The sequence below is a fragment of the Harmonia axyridis genome, chromosome 2 (genome assembly GCF_914767665.1).
Source record: "Harmonia axyridis chromosome 2, icHarAxyr1.1, whole genome shotgun sequence".
NCBI lineage: Eukaryota > Metazoa > Arthropoda > Insecta > Coleoptera > Coccinellidae > Harmonia > Harmonia axyridis.
Window position 1 is genome coordinate 5,801,951 of NC_059502.1, and position 22,402 is coordinate 5,824,352.

A 22,402-nucleotide genomic window follows, 5' to 3' on the forward strand; every position below is an offset into this window, starting at 1 on the left:
AAATATCTCAAATAAGATTATGATCATAGAATATATCGAAAATTGCATTCACATCATAAAATAAAGAAAATAGTTCAAAAGTCTTGATTCGTCATTATCAATAAATGACTCATTGATCAAATCGGACTTTTATCATGTTTTTATGAATTAGTTGAAAAAGAAATACATAAATATTTTTGTGTCTCTAACTTTTTCTGATTAATAATAATGAATACGAAAGATCCACCACCTCCATACACTCCTAATGTAGTCCCAGGTAAAACTAGGGTAATATTTTTACGTTTTCAATGCTAAGTAAACCATTATTTTTTAAGGAATACATCAGCAAGGACCTAATCACTGGCAGGTTCCTTCAGCGCCTCAAGGTTACCCTTATCCTCAGCAACAATGGCAGCCAGCCCCACAAGCTTCATATCCTTCGTATGGCACAACCACTATTCCTCCACAACCAACAGCAACAACAGTGGTAATTCCGCAACCTGAAGTAATCATTGTGGGTGGTTGTCCTGCTTGTAGAATAGGAGTTTTGGAAGATAATTATGGATTATGTGCCTTATGCTGTGCCATTGCGTTTTTCCCTGCAGGTATATTATGTTGTTTGTTGATGAAGGAGAGAAGATGTTCTCATTGTGGAGCTATATTCGATTGAATCACATTATATATGGTAAGAAACTCTAAATTGCATCGATCTTCAACTGAGACAATTTGATTTTGTTGAACATGCTATTTCATATTAACTTTTGAAGTCATGTGGTTTTATATTCCTATTCTACTTCTTTAATATTTTGACTTTGAGGTGATCAAATACATTTTTATCGATATTTCTATATCTATACAAATTTTATTGATGCTCGTGTTTGATGAATGAACTTCAACTCGAAAACATACAATACATTTATTTCTATATCTTATTCATATTTGCATTTGCACAATAACATGCATAACTGATATGTCATGCAGGCGTGATAATATTCTAAATCAAAATAACTACTTGAAGAACTAGCTTTTTTTTATCAATTATAACTTCAACCGATTTGAAAGTGATGAGATTACATTTTATTTCAGAGTTTTTATCTATGGTTCAACCTTTTGGTTTGGTTTATTATATATATAGATGTGGATTTATAATGCAGAAAATAGTTCACAGTTGTACTCTTTCAAATTGTGATATCTTATATTCCAAAATGTGATTTCATTCATTTATGGAACTTTGTCCACTCAACATGTGTTGACAAGATTTATATTATATCAATTTGCCATAATGATTAGTCATTTAAATTTTTGATTTCAAATTTTTATCATGTTAACTTCATGAGTACGAATTGATTTTGAAAAATGTTCTTTATCTTTACTGTAATATTAGAAATTTGACGAACATGTACATTATATTCAAGTGTTCTGATAATGTTCTGTAGAATAAAATTTTTATTGTTTTATGTTGACATATAAATTTGTTAATCTTCTTGAATATATGTATATTTATATATGTATGGGGATATCTAAGAATAAACAGTATGTTATTACTTATTCATATGGATCTGATTACTTGATATCAATGTCTCGTTTTTGAATAAAATAAACTTTAAGAACTGTTTTTATTTTGTTTCAAGAGAGTGAAAGACTACCTCGAATCAAAGAGGAATATTGACAATTTCATAACTCCGAGACTAATTGAACTTCAGCCTTGCGGTCATTAATATTTTTTTCAGTACAACTATAGTATTTTTCAAAATTACAGATTTTTTTAATTCATTTTTCAATTCTGTCATTGAATATTGAAATAGATTTACACTCAATGATTCTATTCATTCCAAAACATAAACTGAAAATTCTAGGGGTTTTATATCAAGGTTTATTTCCATTATTGAAAAGAATAAACGAAAACCGAATAAAAAATCTGTTCGTTCGCCGTCCCAGATCTTTTCTCAAAAACTATTAGATCTATTGCTATAAAATTTATTACAAAAATCGATTGTTATACCGCATTGATCCTCCTTATGCGGGATTCAGATCCTTGAATTTTTGAGGCGAAAAACCTAAATTTTAAATACTTCATAACAGAAATTGACTACTAGGAACGTATATTTGGATTTTTCTAAATATAAGGAAATAAATGAGCCAATGTGTAAAATTTGCAGTGCTGTTCTAGCAAAAACTAGATTATCACGGTTATTCTCACAAAATCATTAAATTTGGCAATATATCTGGAAAAATATTAAAATAATACATGGCTGCTAAAAAATTGTTGAAAAGTGATAAGATTAAAAAATGTTGGTGAGGTTATAGTTGTTCAACAAAATTTTACTCCATTCAGTAGGCTTTCAAACATTTATTCTGACTCAAGAGAATGAAGATAAACCAATATTTGATGGCTTGTCTTTATAGTTCATTGTCAAATGAAATAAAACATAAATGAATTGTTTTATATCATTCGAGAAATCAACACCTAAAGTTTGTAAGACTCTAAAAGATGTAGGTATAAGCGTTTACGCCTTCAGTCACTGCCTTGTCAAGAAAAAAAACAACTAATAATACGGTTGATATTATTAATTAGTTCCGCCATCATTACAAATAGTTCTCAGCATCAGAATTCCGAATAAGAATTCTTGAATGTTGAATGCAGTTTTGCCTAAACTTGACACCAATTCAACCTTATATACATAACCTTGATTATAAATGAGGAATATGCATCGATTCTTTATATTGGCGTGACTGGAATATGATCTTAAAAAAAAAGCACGCATCTTTCCTTTAAGATGTTTGAAATCCCTTGAAGTGTTCACACTTTCCTATTGGTTTATTAAGATTTTCACTAATAAACCTTTCGAATAATCAACTATGAATCAACCAGTGCTTAAAACCTTGACTTGACGTCAATGATTTTCACGAATTTATTCTGAGAGGTGAATAATCATTTTCATGCAATCTGATGAGGTACACTTAATTTTAACGGGCATAACCAATAGAAACACATTTCTTAACTGACTTCACGTCCGTGCTTTCCTATTTGTTTTTCGATATTCTTCTTGTATTTTCTATGATTCTAAAAGACATGCCATCTACACGAAATTTTATTCAAAGCATCAAATTGCTACTGTTCATTTACTTGCAAAATCTCAATTGGAAATAACGAGTGTATTTTAAGAGATATCAATGGATGTTTTTTCATTATAAAGAGGAAGCTATGACATTAACGATGGAAAACGATATCAGCCATGACTACGGTTGCAGTATGATGATTCCAAAAAAATTGCATCCATCTATTTCTTGAATATTCTTCTCACCACATATAACCTTCGATCAGTTCACTCGAATGCGATTCCAGTTTATTAAAACAGAAATTATAATCTCATAAAAAGGCTGATTCTTTAATGCATAGCGATATTTTTCATGACCTAAATCTGCAAATATCGCTTTGATCTCCAAGGTCTCATTAAAGTCAATTATCAATACGATTGTTGACCGTGAACAAGAAATCAGATTAAAATAAGTAATAATTCTCCAGTTTACCGATCAATATTTGCGAGTGTAACAGGAAGAAGGAAGTTGGAGAAATATTGACGATATTTTCTTTTTCGAACACAAATGTCGAAATTTTTGTTGTTTACTTTGAAACTATAAAAATTTTCCACGATGTTTTACTTGATCTTTGTTTACTGCGGGATTTGAGAGCACTTTTCATTGTTCTGTAATCCAAATGTTTTCAAAAATACACTGAAATATGAGATGTGATTTGTCATGTACTGAAATTCGGCATGAACATTTTGGCGATAATTTTACATACACCTAGTCAGATCCGTTGGATCTTGAAAATATTAAATATTCTCTGATGAAAATTGACCTAGGAACTCATATCTCTGCTTTTATACAATACAGAAATTGTCATTTCTTTGTTGACTAAATATTGAAGTCTAATTTAAAATTCCAATACTTAGGTAGTTGAAATTATAAGATTAATTTATTTTGGGGTAGATGAGGTTTATCAACAATGATGAAGATGAATAGAATCGATAACATCAAACGTTTTGCGATCCTACTGGACCCTTGGATAAGATATAAAACCATAGGCGGTACTTCAATGGGGTGAAAAGGGTGTATTACAGGTACATTACTTCTTTTTCGATATCCACTCGAATTTTCTGTTTCTGATGACAAAATAAACATTTTTTGTTATTTTATTTATATAAGATTTTTGACATTTGCAGGGTAGTTTGGGATCTCGAATGCCACGGTTAAATTTGTTAATAGGTAAAATCGGATTAGGGGTTCCGTTAATCTAAAACCGTTCGAAATTTTGTTTTCCTGATAATTTCAAAAATTCGATGGAGATGAAATTCACATTTAGATGTAGAATAATAATTTCAAGCTCAATGTTGACCGCGATTTGATGGAAATCATAGAGTCTAAGTGGAAATTAATTTTAATTAATATTTAGGAAATCTGAAGGAGCAGCGGTGTTGTGATACAATTTTTTTTACAAATAAAAACAGTGGAAATGAGCAAAACCCATTCTCAATATTAAGATCCGACGAGGTTGAAATTCATTGTCATACGTAAAATAACCACTGGAATATTCATACCAAATGTCAGCGTAGGAATGTGTCATTCGAACCACAGAATTGTATACCCTATAAACGAGCCCTAATTCTTCTTGAAACAATTTCTGATTGTCATCATTATTTCGCAAACAATGCAATAAAATCTCTGAAGAAACGGAATCGCCCTGTTATTGATCTTATCTACCTCAAACTCCTAACGTGGACCGTTAAAAACAAACCAACTCGACTCTGGTAAACGACCGAGCACGTCCAACGAATTCAACCGATAAGAACATTACATTTAGTTGGGACCAAACCGTGACTTAATTCAATGTTATATGGCAGGGAAAGTAACCATATAAAAGAATATTGGCGGACGGGAAGTTATCCATTTCGCTAAGAGCGCTTAAGTCTTCGTGTTACTTAGAGTAAGCGCTAGAAATGCCTGCAGACAACGTGGAGATCGTTTCCTACGACAAATTCTCGTTGTCTTCCTCGTCCTCGGATGAAGAATACTCGAGTTACAGGAAGGTCGACTCCTCAGACGATGAAGGCATACAGTTCGCCGTGACTGGTGGTCTTAAGGACGAAAGCAACGAGGTCCACTTTGAGAGCTTACCCAGAAAGGACCTACACGAGGCTTTCCTGAAAAAATGCGTGGATGTAATATTGAAAGAGGCAGTTTTTGAAGGCACCAAGAGGCAGAATAAGGTCACCAGCTTCAAGAGCCCTGAGGAGTTGAGAAGTCTGTTCAACTTTGAGCTTAAGGATGGTGCTTCTAGCCATGATAAGCTCCTAAGGGTGGTTAGGGATACGATTGCGTATTCGGTGAAGACCGGACATCCGTATTTTGTGAATCAGCTGTTTTCTTCGTTGGACCCTTATGGTCTGGTGGGACAATGGCTTACAGACGCTCTAAATCCTAGCGTTTACACTTTTGAGGTGTCGCCGGTATTTACTTTAATGGAGGAAGAGGTGTTGAAGGAGATGAGGAGAATTGTTGGGTTCCAAGGTGGTGAAGGTGATGGTATATTCTGCCCTGGAGGGTCTATGGCTAATGGTTATGCCATCAGTTGCGCTAGGCATCAATTTTTTCCGGATGCTAAGGTGAGTTCATACTTGCGCTTTCAACGTAATGTGACACAATTTAAAATGGTTATAATGGGTAACACTGTGCGCTATTTTGTAACATTTGTTATGTCATTTGTGTTTAGTAGGTTGTGACATTCAATTTTGGTGAGATACACGCTTCAACAACGTTTGGAAAATGTTGAATCAAAATAAGTGCTCTTATTCTCAAATTGCTCTCAATATTCACAAATACGCACTGGTTTTGTTGAAACAATTTAACAATTTCTAAACGTCGTTGAAGCGTGTATCTTTCCATGATTAAGTGGCAAAGCCTAGAGAATGTCAAAAAAAAATTGCGCATATAAACATTTAAAATTGTTTTATTTCTCTTGGAAAACCTTTATTTAGCAATATATTTTTTCTATTTCAAGCATAAAAGAATTTGCCAATTTTTTATTGAAGATTTTTCTTCAAATTGTCTAAAACTGATTTTTTCATATTATCATTCGGATTTCGGACTAGTAGAATATTGAGAACCGGCAATGTCAAGTTTGCGCATGGTATAATAATCCAGGGAATTACATTTGTATGCACATGAGCAAGGCGCAACCTAAACAGGGAAAATCTTAAAGTTGTACATTGAATTCTAAACTCCTATCATCAAATAAAACACTTTTTACACATTTACCATTTTTCGGTACAGGTGAAAAGTTATAAGCTTTTAATAATTTCTCAATGAGCTAATGCACTCCTGTCTTTTCGATGTTGAAACCATAGAGTTATTATCCTATTTCGATACATCTATGGTTTAAACCACCGAGATAACAGAACTTGATCAATGTAAACATAGAAGTTCTATGAATCATTTGGATTAACGTTGCGAATTATGATGCAGTAGATCACATTTGCATATTATTATGAAATTGTGTACATGCTTAGACGGCTGTTATCACGTTATAATACAGTGAGCTAGTCTCTATTTTTTCATTTGCCTCAAAATAAAATAATTTTGGATTGTTGTCAAAAAAATCTTATATCCATTCTATTATCTATGACTTCGATTCACGAAAAAAAAGCGACAACTTTGCTTTATCTGTGTTCAGGACATTTTCTTGCTCAGGGGTGGATCCAGAGTTTTTTCTTTAGTTTTTTTTTTGTTTGAGCTTTAACAGCCTGTATCTATTCATATATATTTTTAATAGATTCTGATGCAATATTCTGATCTTTCCTCGATTCCAGACCAAAGGCCTTCACTCTCTACCGCGCTTGGTTCTGTTCACCTCAGAAGATGCCCACTATTCTATCAAAAAGTTGGCTTCGTTCGAAGGGCTTGGTTCAGACAACGTCTATCTCATCAAGACTGATTCGAGGGGCAAAATGGACGTCAAGGACCTCGAGAACCAAATAGAGAGGAGCTTGAAGGAAGGTGCTGCACCATTTATGGTCAGTGCAACCTCCGGTACAACAGTGTTAGGAGCTTTCGACCCGCTAAACGAAATTGCTGACCTTTGCCAGAAACACAAACTCTGGCTTCATGTTGACGCTGCTTGGGGTGGCGGGGCTCTGATGTCCCAGAAGCATAAACATCTCCTAAGTGGCATAGAGAGGTTGGTCATAGAAAACTTTTACGATCTTAATTTCCATTCGCTTTAATCTCATCCAAGTTTCTGCTAGCTCTGAATTCCAATACTAGTGATCCAGTTACCTTCAACTCTTTCTTTATTAATGCTGATTAACAATAAGCTGCCGGGAGAAGAGATTTCATCTTCTTCATTTTTAAAATTTCCAACAAGAATATTTACAAACCCACTCTTTATACTCATTTACTTATTTTCTCATTTTGTTAGAGTACCTACATTTTTATACAAACTGATCTGATTAGATCCCTAGTATTTCTGATATCTTCAATCGTGATACTTCTTAGATGTTTGAAATTGTCTACTATTTCAATAGTTTATTTTTATTTTTTCATGAACAAACAAGTTTTTCCATTATATTGATACTTACCTAAAATAAGTATTACTGCATGTTCACCTTAATCACATTTTTTTCAGTTCCATATTAATACCAAAACAATTTTCAGAGCAGATTCAGTAACATGGAACCCCCATAAGTTGCTTACAGCACCACAACAATGTTCAACTCTCCTACTTAAACACAAAGGACTCCTTGCACAAGCACATGGAACTGGAGCTGGTTATCTTTTCCAGAAAGATAAATTTTATGACACTAAATACGATACAGGTAGGTATCCAGACGTCCTGTTTTAGTTATCAGCCAAAAAGTTAAAATAAACGGTTTTTCAATGAAGATTTCCAGTAAACCTAACCTAATTTCTCCAGAATCATTCTATGGTGGCGCCATCTAGTTTGAGAATCAATTTCGCTTAACTGGCGTTTTGTTACTATTTAATCTTCAAATAATATCCACACCTATTGTTATTTCACCAAACAGAATTGAGGGTACCTTTTTTCACATGTGAGCCATGTGATTTGGCTTTAAAATCTTATTTCTCCTTCAAAAAATACCTATTTTTCAGGGGACAAACATATCCAGTGTGGAAGAAGAGCTGATGTTCTAAAATTCTGGTTTATGTGGAAAGCAAAGGGAACAAATGGTCTCGTTCAACATGTCGAAAAAGTTTTCGAGAATGCAGCCCATTTCATCCAGTTGATCAGAGACCGAGAAGGTTTCGAATTAGTTCATCCTACACCAGAATGTACTAATATCTGTTTCTGGTACATACCGAAAAGTTTACGAAATGCAAAATCAGAAAAAGATTATGGAGAACGTTTACATAAAATTGCCCCAGCTATGAAGGAGAAAATGATGAAAGAGGGCACTATGATGGTGACTTACCAGTCTCAAAAAGGCCTACCAAACTTCTTTAGGATAGTTTTCCAAAACTCAGCTCTGAATAAATCTGATATGGTTCATTTAGTTGAAGAATTCGAAAGGTTAGGCTCAGATTTGTAGCTTTATAGTCCGTATTTATTTATTTTAAATTATTTTTTAATAGTTTTTAAAGAGCATTTTTTAGTATTTTAAAATATGTATCTACGAAACATTTCTAATTGTATAAAGAAATATGTTCATTGAAAGTTTTGTATATGTCTTAATTATCAAAGAGAATACATTTTGTCATTGATAATGTTGTTTTAAAATTAAACACCCAAATATCTGTAATATTAAAATATTTAATGACCAATGTAATGCATTAAGATTCATAACAAAAAACAAAATATTATTGAAATATAATTTTAAAGAATTATTCTGCGATAGAGGAACCATACACATCGGACGTCCAAATATTCATCCTTCAAAAAATAATCCCTTAAAACTAACCAAACAAAATCACATTCACAAAACCTCAAAAGCATATATTGCACTTTTAAATTAACAAGTGACTGATTAGTACAATACCTGAAATAAAATTTCACATAGATTATAACTGCAATGTAGATACATAATAAATTAAGGCACATTACAAATCCATTCATCATTAAAAAAAAACATTTCTGTTTGTTATACGAGTTCTTGTATCACTTATGTTTGGAATGATCACGAATACACTTTATGTACATACAGACCTTGCTTGTCTTCGATAAATTATCAGTAAAGGAATATCCTAAACTGCTGATAGTTGTGATAAGGGATAATTGTTTTTAACAAGTGAAAGAATTATTGAATCTCTATAATTAAACAATAAGAAACTAGAGAACTATAGTTTAACCTGTATTAGACACTATTTAAGTGTAACTTTTGAAAGTTTATTACGTGAAAGATAGGAATACTAGTAAAATAATAAATATCTATTGATTTGAGTGAATATAATTCATTTTCATTGAGTTCATTCAACTAGGTGTCAGTGGATTTCTAAAAAACTACTCTTCATTTTTATTACTCTACTACACATGTCAGATGAGTATCAAAAAAGATCTAAAGAAGCAACAATGTAACAAATTCAACTTCGAAGAAGAATAGGAATCAACAGAGGGACACCATTTTACTAGTAATCAAATCATCTTTCTACGTACAAAGAAACTGTGTAATAAACTCAGTTTCGTCAAAACTAAAGTCGAAATACGTTTATATTGAAGAATATGTATACAATCGCAATTGCTATACCTGTAGATTAGGCAAATAGGGATTCTCTTCAGATTTATGAAAAAACTACACTATTTTAATAGTAATGACTCGCTTTTCAGTACAAAGCACTTTCACCCAAAATTTCAAAAAACATCATTTGTTGGAATTTCAAATATTCATTTTTTGAAATTCCCAGAATTCATTTGTTGAAATTTCAAAAAAAAAAAATGCAATTTGTTGAAATTTCAAAAATGCAATTTGTTAAAATTTCAAAAAATGCAATTTGTTGAAATTTCAAAAAATGCAATTTGTTGAAACTTCATAAAATTTAATTTGTTGGAATTTCGAAAATTTCAATTTATTGAAATTTCAACGTATTTCATTAATTTATTTCATTTTGATGAGTTCCACAATACTCTGATTCTACTGTGGGATTAGAATATTTGAATTAACTTTTAACAATGGATATTGTCAAAATCTATTCTACATGTCTTAGTACAAAATGAAAGTTTCGTGAAATCCACCTTAGATCTATTAACGGAAGTAGATGGGATGTCAGCCAGCTATACATAGTAAAAAGCTGAAAATTTGTTGTGTAAAATATTGCAAGTAGAAATGTCTGCATATCGAAACCTTAGGGGAGGTATACATAACATTCCTAGGTTATTTAACATTTTCAAAATGCAATTACCATTACAAACTTCAAATTGCACACATGAAATTTCCAGCATTGATAAAAGTCAGATCGCATAATAGCTGGCCCATTTTTACACTTAACACGTTATTTACTGCTGTTTTTTTAGGAGTAAGAACTTAAATGATAAACTAAGAACAGTTCTTAATTATATTTACAAGATTGATAAATAAATAAATATTTCCGACATGAATCAAAAAACATAATTAAGGCATTTCAAACAATTTCTCATATAAATAAATTGTATTAAAAATCTTAAACGAAACAGTTATGACGTTTTGGAAGTCAGATTATTGATAAACACAGATTTGCAATTCAAAGAAAAAAAATTAATCTTTTGAGAAAAATTTAGAGGTGCAAGTCTAACTGTTCTCTTCACACAAAACACGAAAAAATTTACAATTTTTTCTTTTCCATCTATCTACGAATCTTATAATCAGAGGTTCATACTGTACTCTAGACTCTGACTAACCTCAAAATAATATGTATTGAATCAATGAAAATATTTATTCCCCAGTTCACTTGTTCCTAAAACCTAATCACTGAAAAATCACATAAAATCAAAGACAAAATATAATAACAACACTAGTTATTCATTCTGAAGCAATAGTTTCGAGATAACATTAAAACAAAATTACTTGCTATAATATTAAACAAAGCTACGGTTTTATGTACACTTTGAAAAAATCAACATGCAAATGAAATCAATCTCGGTAAATCGTTATAAGCACATTGATTTTTCCACATTTTCTAAAGTGATCAAATTTTCATCGTTCTAACTGAAGGGAAGAAAACTTTGTACTATGTGGTGGTAATGTGAAATACGGGTCCTATCCTCAAGAACACTCTTCTCAAAATAGATCGTAGCTCTGCTTTCAGGTCAAAACAAACGATTTCGCAAAGAAGTGGATAATACTTCGATACGTGAACTGCAAACTAGAAAAAAGCATTAAGTCAAGATTATAGGTTCAGTATTCACTTCCAGTCAAGAGAGTAAAATTAACTGTTTCAAAATTCCTTTTTTAAGGTGGTACAACTATCCTCTATACTTTTGCATAACTGCAGCTTCATCTGCATCATTTAGTTTGTTTGCAGTATTGCATTTTGTAATTTGAGTAATGAATAAAAACATCGAACGAAGAATTTGTCTTAAATTTTGGAATAGAAATCTAATAGAATTAAAATAAAAATTTCAAAACTTCAAAATGGCAAAGTCAAAATTAACATACTCATGTGGTAGCTGTGTATTCGAATATCAGTGAGGAAGGAGAAAACTGTACTTACTCTGTTATCAGGCATTTTCAACAGACGAGTCAACACCAGCAGAAGCAGGGATGTCCATTCCTCTCTATGAGTCTCACTCTGCAGTTTCAAAAAATACTCCAACGCTTCTTGGCAAACACTTATCAATTTCCCCTCAATCACCAGCCAATCGTCCTGTCTGCTCTCATCGCAGTACATCTTAAACAGTATCCTGAGCAGACAGGCCAAACTCTGCGATTCCTGCTTCAACAGGTTTGGTTTCACCGAACCTCTATAACCTGCCTTCCAGAGCAAGTTCCTCTGTTCGTGGTTCAAGTTGAAGGTTTTAGCAAACCGATGGGATTGCAAAAGGCAGTCGGTCAAGAGGAGGAGGTGCGACGAGCTCAACAACCTGTACATCCCCTGCTCTTCGCGCTGACACTCGGTCAACGACGTGTTACCTGTCATATCTGCAGCTACCAGAGCCAGAGTTTCTGCGTCTTCTTTCCTCGAGGTGGCGGGGTAAAAAACGATGTTGTCTATGGTTTGTATCAGTTCCAGTTGGACCACACTCTTGATCATGAGGCCGTTGAGCAGCAGACCGTCTGCGTTGCGCACATCCACCAAACTGGGTCGTTTGAGTATACCCTTGTTCACGCCCACATCGCCGTTTTGTTCTATGATCGCTGTAGTTTTTATAGAGTCTGGTTTCCAGGTCAGCAAGGCAGAGGGTAAGGTGGAATTGAATATGTCGAGCATGCACTGGCACGTTTTGTCCCAAGTGTCGCTATTGAACTTGTGACCATTCGAGTTGACTAGATTCTCCAGGCAGTTGGTACCTACACAGGAAATTACTATGAAATACAGGGAGTCTGTACAGGGTGGGCAAATTTCGATGTTTTAGCACTACAACTTTTGAACCAAAGGAGATAGACAAAATCTGATACCCACTTCTCGATCTCTTTTTTTGAGAAACTAACAAGGGTAGTATTCATTTTTGGCCACCTTCTTTTGTTTTCGAGTTATAAGCGAAAATTGGAAAAATGGCGATATCGAAAAACATTTATATCTCCGCTAATACTGATAATAGAGCTCTGAAATTAAAACATTATACAGGCACTTTTTTACGTAGAATCCAGTGGCGTGCTCGTATTTTCAAAAGGGTTCTTAATTACGAAGCTATGACCCAAAGTTATGTTTTTTCAAATAGGAACACTAGATTTTTGTGTCATTTTCTGAAAGCTTGATTTTTCCTGATTTCAAAAATATATAACATCGTATGATTCGGATCAATATAAATAACAGAAAATGGCCAAAAACCTCTTTTCACCTAAGAGTCTCAATATTTCTATGGTTTCAACTGTTGATGAACACAGAAAAATTGAGCTTTCTATAACATGAGCAGTGTCCTTCCGTCAATCTGATTATTTCTATGCTTTTCACTTATTTCTACAAAATTCGAATCTAGATATGTTTTATAAATTTTTTATCTAAAAATTGATTTGGAAATAACGGAGAAACCACAAGATCGAATTTTTCAATCGAAAGAGTTGTATTGAGATGCATGTATCAGGAGATTATTTACATAGGTCTCCAGAATCCATTTTAAACAGCATATGAAACAATGCATATATGATTGAACTCAACATTTTAATCACGAAGGGACAAACAAGAAATAATATTTAACCTAATAATGACAACGATTGCACAATGCACAGTCGACACCTCTTCTCGATATTTCCATAGATGAATATTTGAAACTGTGTTCAAGCTACCTAGGAAACTTTTTCCAAGTTCGTTTATCTTTTCGAAACTATTTGTATAAAATAAATATAGATTCGAATTTTGTAGAAATAAGTGAAAAGCATAGAAATAATCAGATTGACGGAAGGACACTACTCTTGTTATAGAAAGGCTCATCAACAGTTGAAACCATAGAAATATTGAGACTCTTAAGTAAAAAAAGGTTTTTGACCATTTTCTGTTATTTATTTTGATATGAATCATACGATGTTATATATTTTTGAAATCAGTAAAAATTAAGCTTTCGGAAATGTCACAAAAATCTAGTGTTCCTATTTGAAAAAACCTAACTTTGAGTCATAGCTTCGTAATTCAAAACCCTTTTGAAAAAACGAGCACGCCACTGGATTCTACGTAAAAAAGTGCCTGTATAATGTTTTAATTTCAGAGCTCTATCATCAGTATTAGTGGAGATTTTAATGTTTTTCGATGTCGCCATTTTTCCAATTTTCGCTTATAACTCGAAAACAAAAGGAGGTGGCCAAAAATTAATACTATCCTTGTTAGTTTCTCAGAAAAAGAGATCGAGAAGTGGGTATCAGATTTTCTCTATCTTCTCTGGTTCAAAAGTTATAGTGCTAAAACATCGAAATTTGCCCACCCTGTACAAATAATTGTATCATCGTAGTGGACTCGAAACTATTCAACTTGAGCATTACACAAACCAGTTTCACGCTGTTGAATTACCTGACTTGGCAAGTTGTTCATTCTCCTGTTGAACACACCAATGCAACTGTGTATAAAGTTCTTCGAGTAACAGTGGTCCCAATGTGTCGAAATACTGAGTGAAGACATCTACGATAGCATACAAGGCATGGTTACAAGTAGTAGTCATCCATTCAGCTTTCTCCGTATGTTGTTCCGGCAACTTCATATTGTCAAATATCCTAAACAAGATTTTGAATAGGTCCCTCCACCAATGAGGATTGAATGATTCACCGTAAGTTTTTATTATCTCGAATAAAACAGTCAAAGCTCTCGTTCGAACATCTAATTTACATCTGTTAACCACGCAAGATAAAGAAAATAGTAGTGGGAACCAGCCTCTCACCCAAACTCTGTCTTCTTCAGTGACAGTAACGTCATTTTCCATACCTAAAATAAATTAATTATTTTTTTTTTCTCATTTATTGAAATAATGGAATGTGTCGATAAATATCATTTTTTTTTTTGCATTGAAAAATGTTAGTTGGCAAAACTGTTTTCTGTAAGAAATTTCATGTTCTGATATGTTTATGTCCACAGAACAGTACAAAATGTGTAGCCTTTATGTTTTAGGTTAAGTTAGGTTTGATAACCTCTCTATTTTGTATGAAATATTATGTTATATTCGTGAGATGTTTGAAAGATGATTTAACATAAAGACACTACTGAGTTGTTAAGATTGTACATTTACAGATTCTCAGACAAACTCACCTCCAAACTCGGCAAACAAATGAGGTGACTCATAAACGTGACAAGCACTTTGTCTCAGAAGTCTTATAGCTTCCATACTTGTATCAGGAAATCTCGCATTGCATGCAAATTCTGACAAGCATTTAACAGCATCTTGAAAAGAATCAATCATGGTGGAGAACTGCTTAACATACAGTTCGGTGATTATTTTCCCCGTTGTTTGAAATGCTAATTCTACGATAGCTTCTTCTTGGTCACTAGCCGCTAAGTGAAAAACTGAAAATATGTTCTTCCACCCTGATCGGATGTTATTGGCTTGAGAATTCACCATTTGAGCAACACATCTCACAACCTAACAAGAAAAAAGTTACATTTCACAAGGTTATAGAGATTTTAAATCGAAGCTCGCCTTACCATATCTCTGATAGTTGTGAAAACGTTTCTTTTCATGATATGTTCGAAAGGACGTAGAAAATCTTTCTGAAAACGAAAATTAGCGAATTCCCCTTTTTCGATAAACTTCATTGATAATTGCCTCAAACTGTCGACTGCAAAGAAGCATATCTCTTCGCTCGGGTTACACCCAACTGCGTTGAAATGTTCACCTAACACTTGCCAGATCCTAGACCATTGCAGACGAATTCTACCCATATTGTAATAGGAAATTTCGACTATCTTCTGTAGGGAAAACATTCTAGGGTGGCCCGGATAAGCTAATTCATCCAGAGAAACCTGGCATAAAGCTTTAACAAAGTCGACTATAGCGTCTCCGTCCAATCTTATAGAACCTGTTTGATAAATCAATGTTATCAAATAATTCATACATATATAGTGTTAGAATGAGCCTTCTGTATGAGTATTGTACATTATTTTCTCCAATTCACTGAATTTTTAATTAAATTAATCGAATATTTGCATAAATATCTTTTAATGATTTTAACATTGAAAAATGTTGGTTGGTAGAATTGTTTTCTGTGTCACAAATTTGACAGATAATAAATAAATCCATGACAGCAGAATTCTGAATACCAACCTAAAATAATGGAATATAACTATGAAATCTGTTTGAAACTGAAATATTTCTTCTTACAGGTATGGAAGAATGAACTGTTTTGCCACAGAATTAGAGAAAAACAGATTTTGCGCCCTGTCAGGAGTGATTGAGCATTTGAGAAGGATCTCATTGAACACCAAATAAAATAATCATCAGTTATTTCCCAATGACATACAACAAACCCTAACCTGTAAAAATTCTGTCAACTGCCACCACTACACTCTGAGAACTTGTCTGTCCGATATGTTCTTTAGAACTTGGATCTGGAGGCTTATGGGCAGGACCGGATAGAAATTCAGGACGTACTCCAGTTCCGATCAATTGAGCTAGCTCCAACTGCGATATGCATTTGAGAATGTCCAACCAGCTGTTCCCTAGGTAGTTTCCGTCTGTATGAGCCACCATTATGAGTGTTTTGATTGTATCGATGTTCTTCGCTTTCATGTCCATAATAGGGGAGTTTGCCGTCAATAAGGTGAATCTGGCTAAAGCTTGGACATAAGCGTCTCTCTCCAGGGACATGTGGAAGATACATGCGATACGGATAGCACAACGGATGCCATCTAAACATAGACTCGCTACCTCTGGATCATCACAGTCTTGTAAACCTACAAAAAATTATGTTCAACTTATACAGTGCGAGTCTTAATATTTCATACTTCATTTCATAAAGGGTGTTTTTTAGAGCTATAGAACTTTAAATTGCAATAAAACAATGATGGCTTATTTGATTGACATGAATTTTATTTATCCGCAAGATAATCTTGTGGCATTACATTTTAAATATGATTTCTGGCATATGACCGCCACGGCTGGCTCGGATGTAGTCCAATCTGGACTTCCAATTTTCGATGACTTTTTCCAACATTTGTGGCCGTATATCGGTAATAACACGACAAATGTTGTCTTCCAAATGGTCAAGGGTTTGTGGCTTATCCGCATAGACCAATGACTTTACATAACCTCACAGAAAGTAGTCTAGCGGTGTTAAACCACAAGATCTTGGAGGCCAAATCACACGTCGAAAACGTGAAATTAAGTGGTCACCAAACGTGTCTTTCAATAAACCGATTGTGGCACGAGCTGTGTGACATGTTGCGCCGTCTTGTTGAAACCACAGCTCCTGGACATCATGGTTGTTCAATTCAGGAATGAAAAAGTTAGTAATCATGGCTCTATACCGATCACCATCGACTGTAACGTTCTGGCCATCATCGTTTTTGAAGAAGTACGGACCAATGATTCCACCAGCCCATAAAGCGCACCAAGCAGTCAGTTTTTCTGGATGTAACGGTGTTTCGACATACACTTGAGGATTAGCTTCACTCCAAATGCGGCAGTTTTGTTTGTTGACGTAGCCATTCAACCAGAAGTGCGCTTCATCGCTGAACAAAATAAAATGGACGTAGTGCGCGATACGTATTCCGCACAGAACCATTATTTTCAATATAAAATTGCACTATTTGCAAGCGTTGTTCAGGCGTGAGTCTATTCATGATGAATTGCCAAACCAAACCGAGAATAAATCAATTGATAGCTGTTAAATCGGTCTGCATCTTGAATAGTAATGCCAAGTTATATACCTCGAAAAAAACACCCGTTACTTATAATACTACTTATTCTTCTAAAGTTACTAAACTGATATGAAATGAAATTTGTTCAAAAATGCAAATATTATCAGAACTTATAAGAATTAAATTTGTGAAATGCTCTTTATATCGAAGAAATCAATTGGGTCACCAAAAGAAAAGTCAAATTTCTGGTAGGATCTTGAATTAAAGTAACCGGTAATTTTTGCTGTTGATAGTCAGACTTACCAACACTGAACGCAGCCAAAAACGACGTCCACGCCATCTTAAACATAGGCCTCACATGTTCCAAATGTTTTGCTAAGGTAAAAGGAGTTTGAACGTGAGATACAGATTCCATCAAATTCTTTGCAGCAGTCGAAATTGCCTCCATTTCCATGTTGAACAGAATCTTCCTTCTTTTCTCACTGTTAATTTGTTGCTTTCCGGGCTTATTAATTGTTGCTTTCATTTTTATTTCGTGTCCAGCTATTTCGTCGTATATCTGGGACAAATATTCTTCCGGAACATCTTTATTCTCCGTACTTCCCCTGTTCAACTTGATATATTGCTCTTTGGTCATTTTGTTTTTTACTTGGGGTGAATGAAGATCCGTTGTGAGCATTATTATGGAGAAACCGAGGACATAAGCTGTATCGGCACTGGAGAAGTATGTATTATTGGGATTGCAACTGCAATATCGACTTGCAAATTTCTCCATCAACCTTAAAACAAAATTCTTCATTTTTATTGATTCAACATAAATATTCTATGAATATAAGGTGTTTGGTAAAGATACATGAAAAATTCAGTAAGTGATTCCTCTTTTGAATTAATCAAAGAATCTCCTTCTGAATTTTTGCCAAGCACGCTTCTTATAAGTCGTTATAAAGTTTTATCTTGAATAATTTTTTTTTTGGAATTCAATTCATTTAAAAATTTCATCATATAGCGTACTATACGTACTATAACCTATAAATAAAGTGCACTTTTACCTGTCAATTTTCTGTGCTTCTCCTGGTAATCTAAAACCATCCAAAAAGTGTCTTAGAGCAGCAACAAAATCCATATTGCTGAATTCTAATTGGTCAACATAAGCGTACATCACCCCTTTGGAAAAATCATCATTTTCCCCTAAGAAGTCACCTATCAGAGTTTTATCCAAACGATCATCATTCAGAAGAAACTTTGCAACTTCTTCATTCTCTGTTCCAAGTAAACCTTGCTCCTGAAGAAACTGCAAGCCTTTTCTTGGTTTTTTATTGAAAATATCGATTCCTGTTTCCCAAACCTAACATTCAAAAAGTACAAAAAAAATATATATATCACTTATAATTCCGCTGTTGGATAAACAGTCAAACCTAACACAACTAGTTCTAAATTGTTCAAGCTTCTAAGAGATCTCACAGAGGCCCCATTAAACAACTTAAAAAGGTGACAAATGACATCTGTCAATAAAATCAAATAACCTCAAACTAGCAATCATTTAACAACTTGGTATTAGAAAAAAATAATATACCTCTTTCTGTTGCTTTACAACCTCCAGTTGTTCGGGAGAATCTAATACTTCCTTATTTCCTCCAGAACTGTCAAGAGAATGTAAACTGTTGACAGAACCGCTTCTCGATTTCAAAGAGGAATTATCATTCTCTTTTTGGGGCTGCTCCCCAACAGTGGATTGAAGGTTAGGATTGACATAAAGGTCCTTGCTCCACTCAACCATACACTTTAAAATAGACACAAGACATTCCAAGCCTAAAAAAAATTAAAATGAACTTTTTCGTAAAAGCCTACTTTTTGTTTATCCACCTCTTATTTTCATTGCCTTTTCTTGGTTGGGAGAAGCCCCAAGCTCAATGGTGTGCCTCCCTTGTGCAACTTTAAACAAATCGTTGATAAGACGTTCAAATAAATTTGCTGCGGACAAATCACAATCATAATTGACGTAAATGTCTACGACACTTTGTGCATCACTACAGATTCTTGTCAGGGCCTGAATTACCATCCATTTATGCTCGAAAGATGAATTTGTGGTCTCCAGGATATTCAGAAAAATTTCCTTGAAGAAAACTTCGATTTGCATCTTTAGATGGAGCTTGAAGTTGGACAGTAGCGCCAGGAATATCGTCAGAGATAATTCAAACACTTTTGGTATCGAACTGACCCCGTTTTTGGATAGAGCGACACACAAATACTGTTTGATGGCTGTTATAAACATCTCGTTTGATCGAAATACAGGACCAGCGTTCTGTAATATCGACAGTAAAAGTTGTAGTGATAATATTTTGGATCGCAACTCGTGAGACTTTGGATCGGGTGTACCTTCGGGGAGAGGTTTCATAGATAGTTTACACAGAGCTCGGAAAACTAAAAAGGCATCTTTTTGTAATATGTGTGTAAACTTTGCTGTACTCATGGAGTCATTTTCACTATGAGTATCGACACTTTCTTGTGATGGTATTCTGAAAAGAATAGAAATTTTGGCTGAATGTATGAAGTGCCAGTGTTGTACATGGTTAAAGACAATTTGGAAAAAAATTTTGTCAACAATATAGAGTAATAATTTACTACTAAAGAAGTTAAAAGGTAGAGCCAAAATGCAATTTTATTTATTATTGTTATAATTGATTCTACCGTGTTCTTTTATGTAGATCATTTTGATATAATGTAGTAACTTATTATCCAATAATATTTTACTGTAGAGAACTTCGATTCATTTAATTGTTTCTATAGAAATTTGTTTAAATTAGAAATAGGTTAGAATTCAATGATGTTTGAAATGCCTTAAGTTTAGAGTTCTATGAAGAAAATTAATATGTTCAGACCCTCAATAGAACTAGCATATTTTATTGTTGAAAATGTTGAAATTTTAAATACTTTATGATGTTAGGAAACAAGTTATTCGAGTAGTTAGACCTTTTTTTTTGCATATTTGATCAAATAATTTCATGTGAAATTAATATCATCCTCAAAAGTCTCATCTCTGAGGATGTCAATAAATAGGACAATATTATTTAATAGGAATATATAAATTGGCAGATATCTAGGATAAGAGTTCATCAAAAACATGCTGTCATCGAAGGTGAGTGACGATAGACTGCTACCTTTCTTTCAGTTCAATATCCTTATTTTTCTATGATCGAACTCAGTTGCAGCATTATTTTTATTATTTTAATATGAATAAATAAAATATTGCTTCTAATTTTTAAAAAGCATATTGGTTTAAATTAATTATACCTGGTAATTACTGAGTGTAAACTAGCTGTATCAAGTTGTTCAGCTGAAGATTCAACGCTAGATGTATACCCATTTGGTTTTTCTTCTACCTTCTCTGTAACATCTTCAATAATCAGTTCGACAACTTTATTAGTTTTCTCTGATGTCAAAATATCACTTGACTGATTAATAACATTACTGATGATATCATCTAAAATTCCAGTAACGATTTCCTCTGGACTTTCAGCACTATCACTATGATCAGTTTCAATCTTCGGACATTCTACATTACCGTTTTCTAAACTATTACAGAGTTTATCATTCGAATTATTCTTTTTAATATCACAATTTTTTCCTGTTGTGTTATTGTCTTGCTGTAGAATCAGTTGGGATTGTACTTCCGCTTCTAAAGCTTGATTTTCCATTCTTGTGAATATAACATTCAACATTTGGGTCAAGGTGGCTCTGGCTGTAGTCTGATTGACTAGATTTTTGCTGGCCAGGAAAATGTTATAGCAAGTTCGCACAGCCAATAGTATAGTTCCTTCATGTACCTCAACATGTTGACTGGTGACCACCGTCAATAGAGCTTTGATAATTTGAAGTTGGACACCTATGACAGATCAAATTTTCCAATGTTAACGAAGTAGAAATACAATAAAAGTTATTACTAGCACAATATGTTCTTCCTTTCACATATTCAACAATGATTTATCAATCAACTGACTGCATAGCTATAAAATTTCAAGATAACAATTTACCTTCATCTGTTTGAGGTCCGGTGAAGCAGGCACAAATTGTCTCCACAATTCTATCGATTAATAATTTTCCAGGAGTAGTAGAATCAGGGACATTGGCAGTTAAGTGTCCATAAGCAATCAATTTTTGCAGACAATCCAATGCCGTTACAACAATTCTAGCAGATTTACTTTGACATGCCAGTTCAAATGGAAGAAAATACTTTTCTGTAGTCAGTATATTTGCTTCTCCACTTTTAGGTATAGGTAAAGCATCAGAGGTGCGAGTTTCATTAGAAGTATCATTTTCCAGTTCCTTTTTAATTTCTTCTGAAATTATAAAAGAAAAAAATATTAAAAATGATTAATAATAATTCATTAAGCTATACTCTTCAAGGAGATAAATTTCTTACCAAGAGCTACTTCACAAGCCCGTTTCAGCTGTGAATGATGAGACTTTTTGATCTCTCTATCATTGAGAATTTTTTCTAATGCACGTATAATAAACATTTCTTTAGTTTTGGAATTAGATTGCATCGTTATATAAGGTATAAAACAATTAAATTAATCCCTTTCTAAAGGGTTCATCGTCTATGACGTGTATCAATTTCTTTCGCATCAAACATTTTAGGGCATATTTACATCATTTCTATATACAAAAATTACACGAATAAATAATATCAAACAACTTTCGAGAACGTCCGTATCACACTCTCGTCATATTCAAAGGAACAATTTTTTTAATCTAATGTTTATTACGATCTGTTAACATACGAAAAGTGTCAACTGTCAAGTGCCAAAATATGACAACACTGCAAAACGTCAGCTGCGAAAGAAAAATCAGTTAGACCAATTGTTAATTCTTAGTTTCTTAGTTAATTGTTAGATATTATTCACAGTACAGGTCGAAAAAACTTATTTTCTTTGCCTTGCTATTTGATTGAAACAATCTCTCTCAGCTTTCTTCTGCTGAATATTCTCATTTTATTCCAGAC

At 33.5% G+C, this 22,402-nt stretch overlaps 3 protein-coding genes across 3 annotated transcripts; 2 read left to right on the forward strand and 1 right to left on the reverse strand.

The window, feature by feature from the left end:
- Window positions 1–95: 95 nt before the first annotated feature.
- LOC123672539 (brain protein I3) lies at window positions 96–1,594 on the forward strand. Its single transcript, XM_045606678.1, has 2 exons — window positions 96–256; window positions 315–1,594. The coding sequence occupies exons 1-2, from the start codon at window positions 208–210 to the stop codon at window positions 647–649; spliced, it is 384 nt and encodes a 127-aa protein (XP_045462634.1). The 5' UTR covers window positions 96–207; the 3' UTR covers window positions 650–1,594.
- A 2,212-nt stretch (window positions 1,595–3,806) lies between these two features.
- LOC123672538 (cysteine sulfinic acid decarboxylase) lies at window positions 3,807–8,920 on the forward strand. Its single transcript, XM_045606677.1, has 4 exons — window positions 3,807–5,645; window positions 6,849–7,216; window positions 7,693–7,853; window positions 8,149–8,920. The coding sequence occupies exons 1-4, from the start codon at window positions 4,980–4,982 to the stop codon at window positions 8,583–8,585; spliced, it is 1,632 nt and encodes a 543-aa protein (XP_045462633.1). The 5' UTR covers window positions 3,807–4,979; the 3' UTR covers window positions 8,586–8,920.
- On the reverse strand, window positions 8,787–22,197 carry LOC123672536 (brefeldin A-inhibited guanine nucleotide-exchange protein 1). The gene is made up of 13 exons (XM_045606670.1): window positions 21,821–22,197; window positions 21,432–21,737; window positions 20,692–21,283; window positions 19,264–19,916; window positions 18,974–19,209; window positions 18,450–18,745; window positions 17,704–18,179; window positions 16,075–16,494; window positions 15,247–15,620; window positions 14,854–15,184; window positions 14,125–14,532; window positions 11,677–12,473; window positions 8,787–11,328 (listed from the first exon to the last, which is right to left on the reverse strand). The coding sequence occupies exons 1-13, from the start codon at window positions 21,942–21,944 to the stop codon at window positions 11,194–11,196; spliced, it is 5,148 nt and encodes a 1,715-aa protein (XP_045462626.1). The 5' UTR covers window positions 21,945–22,197; the 3' UTR covers window positions 8,787–11,193.
- Window positions 22,198–22,402: the final 205 nt, after the last annotated feature.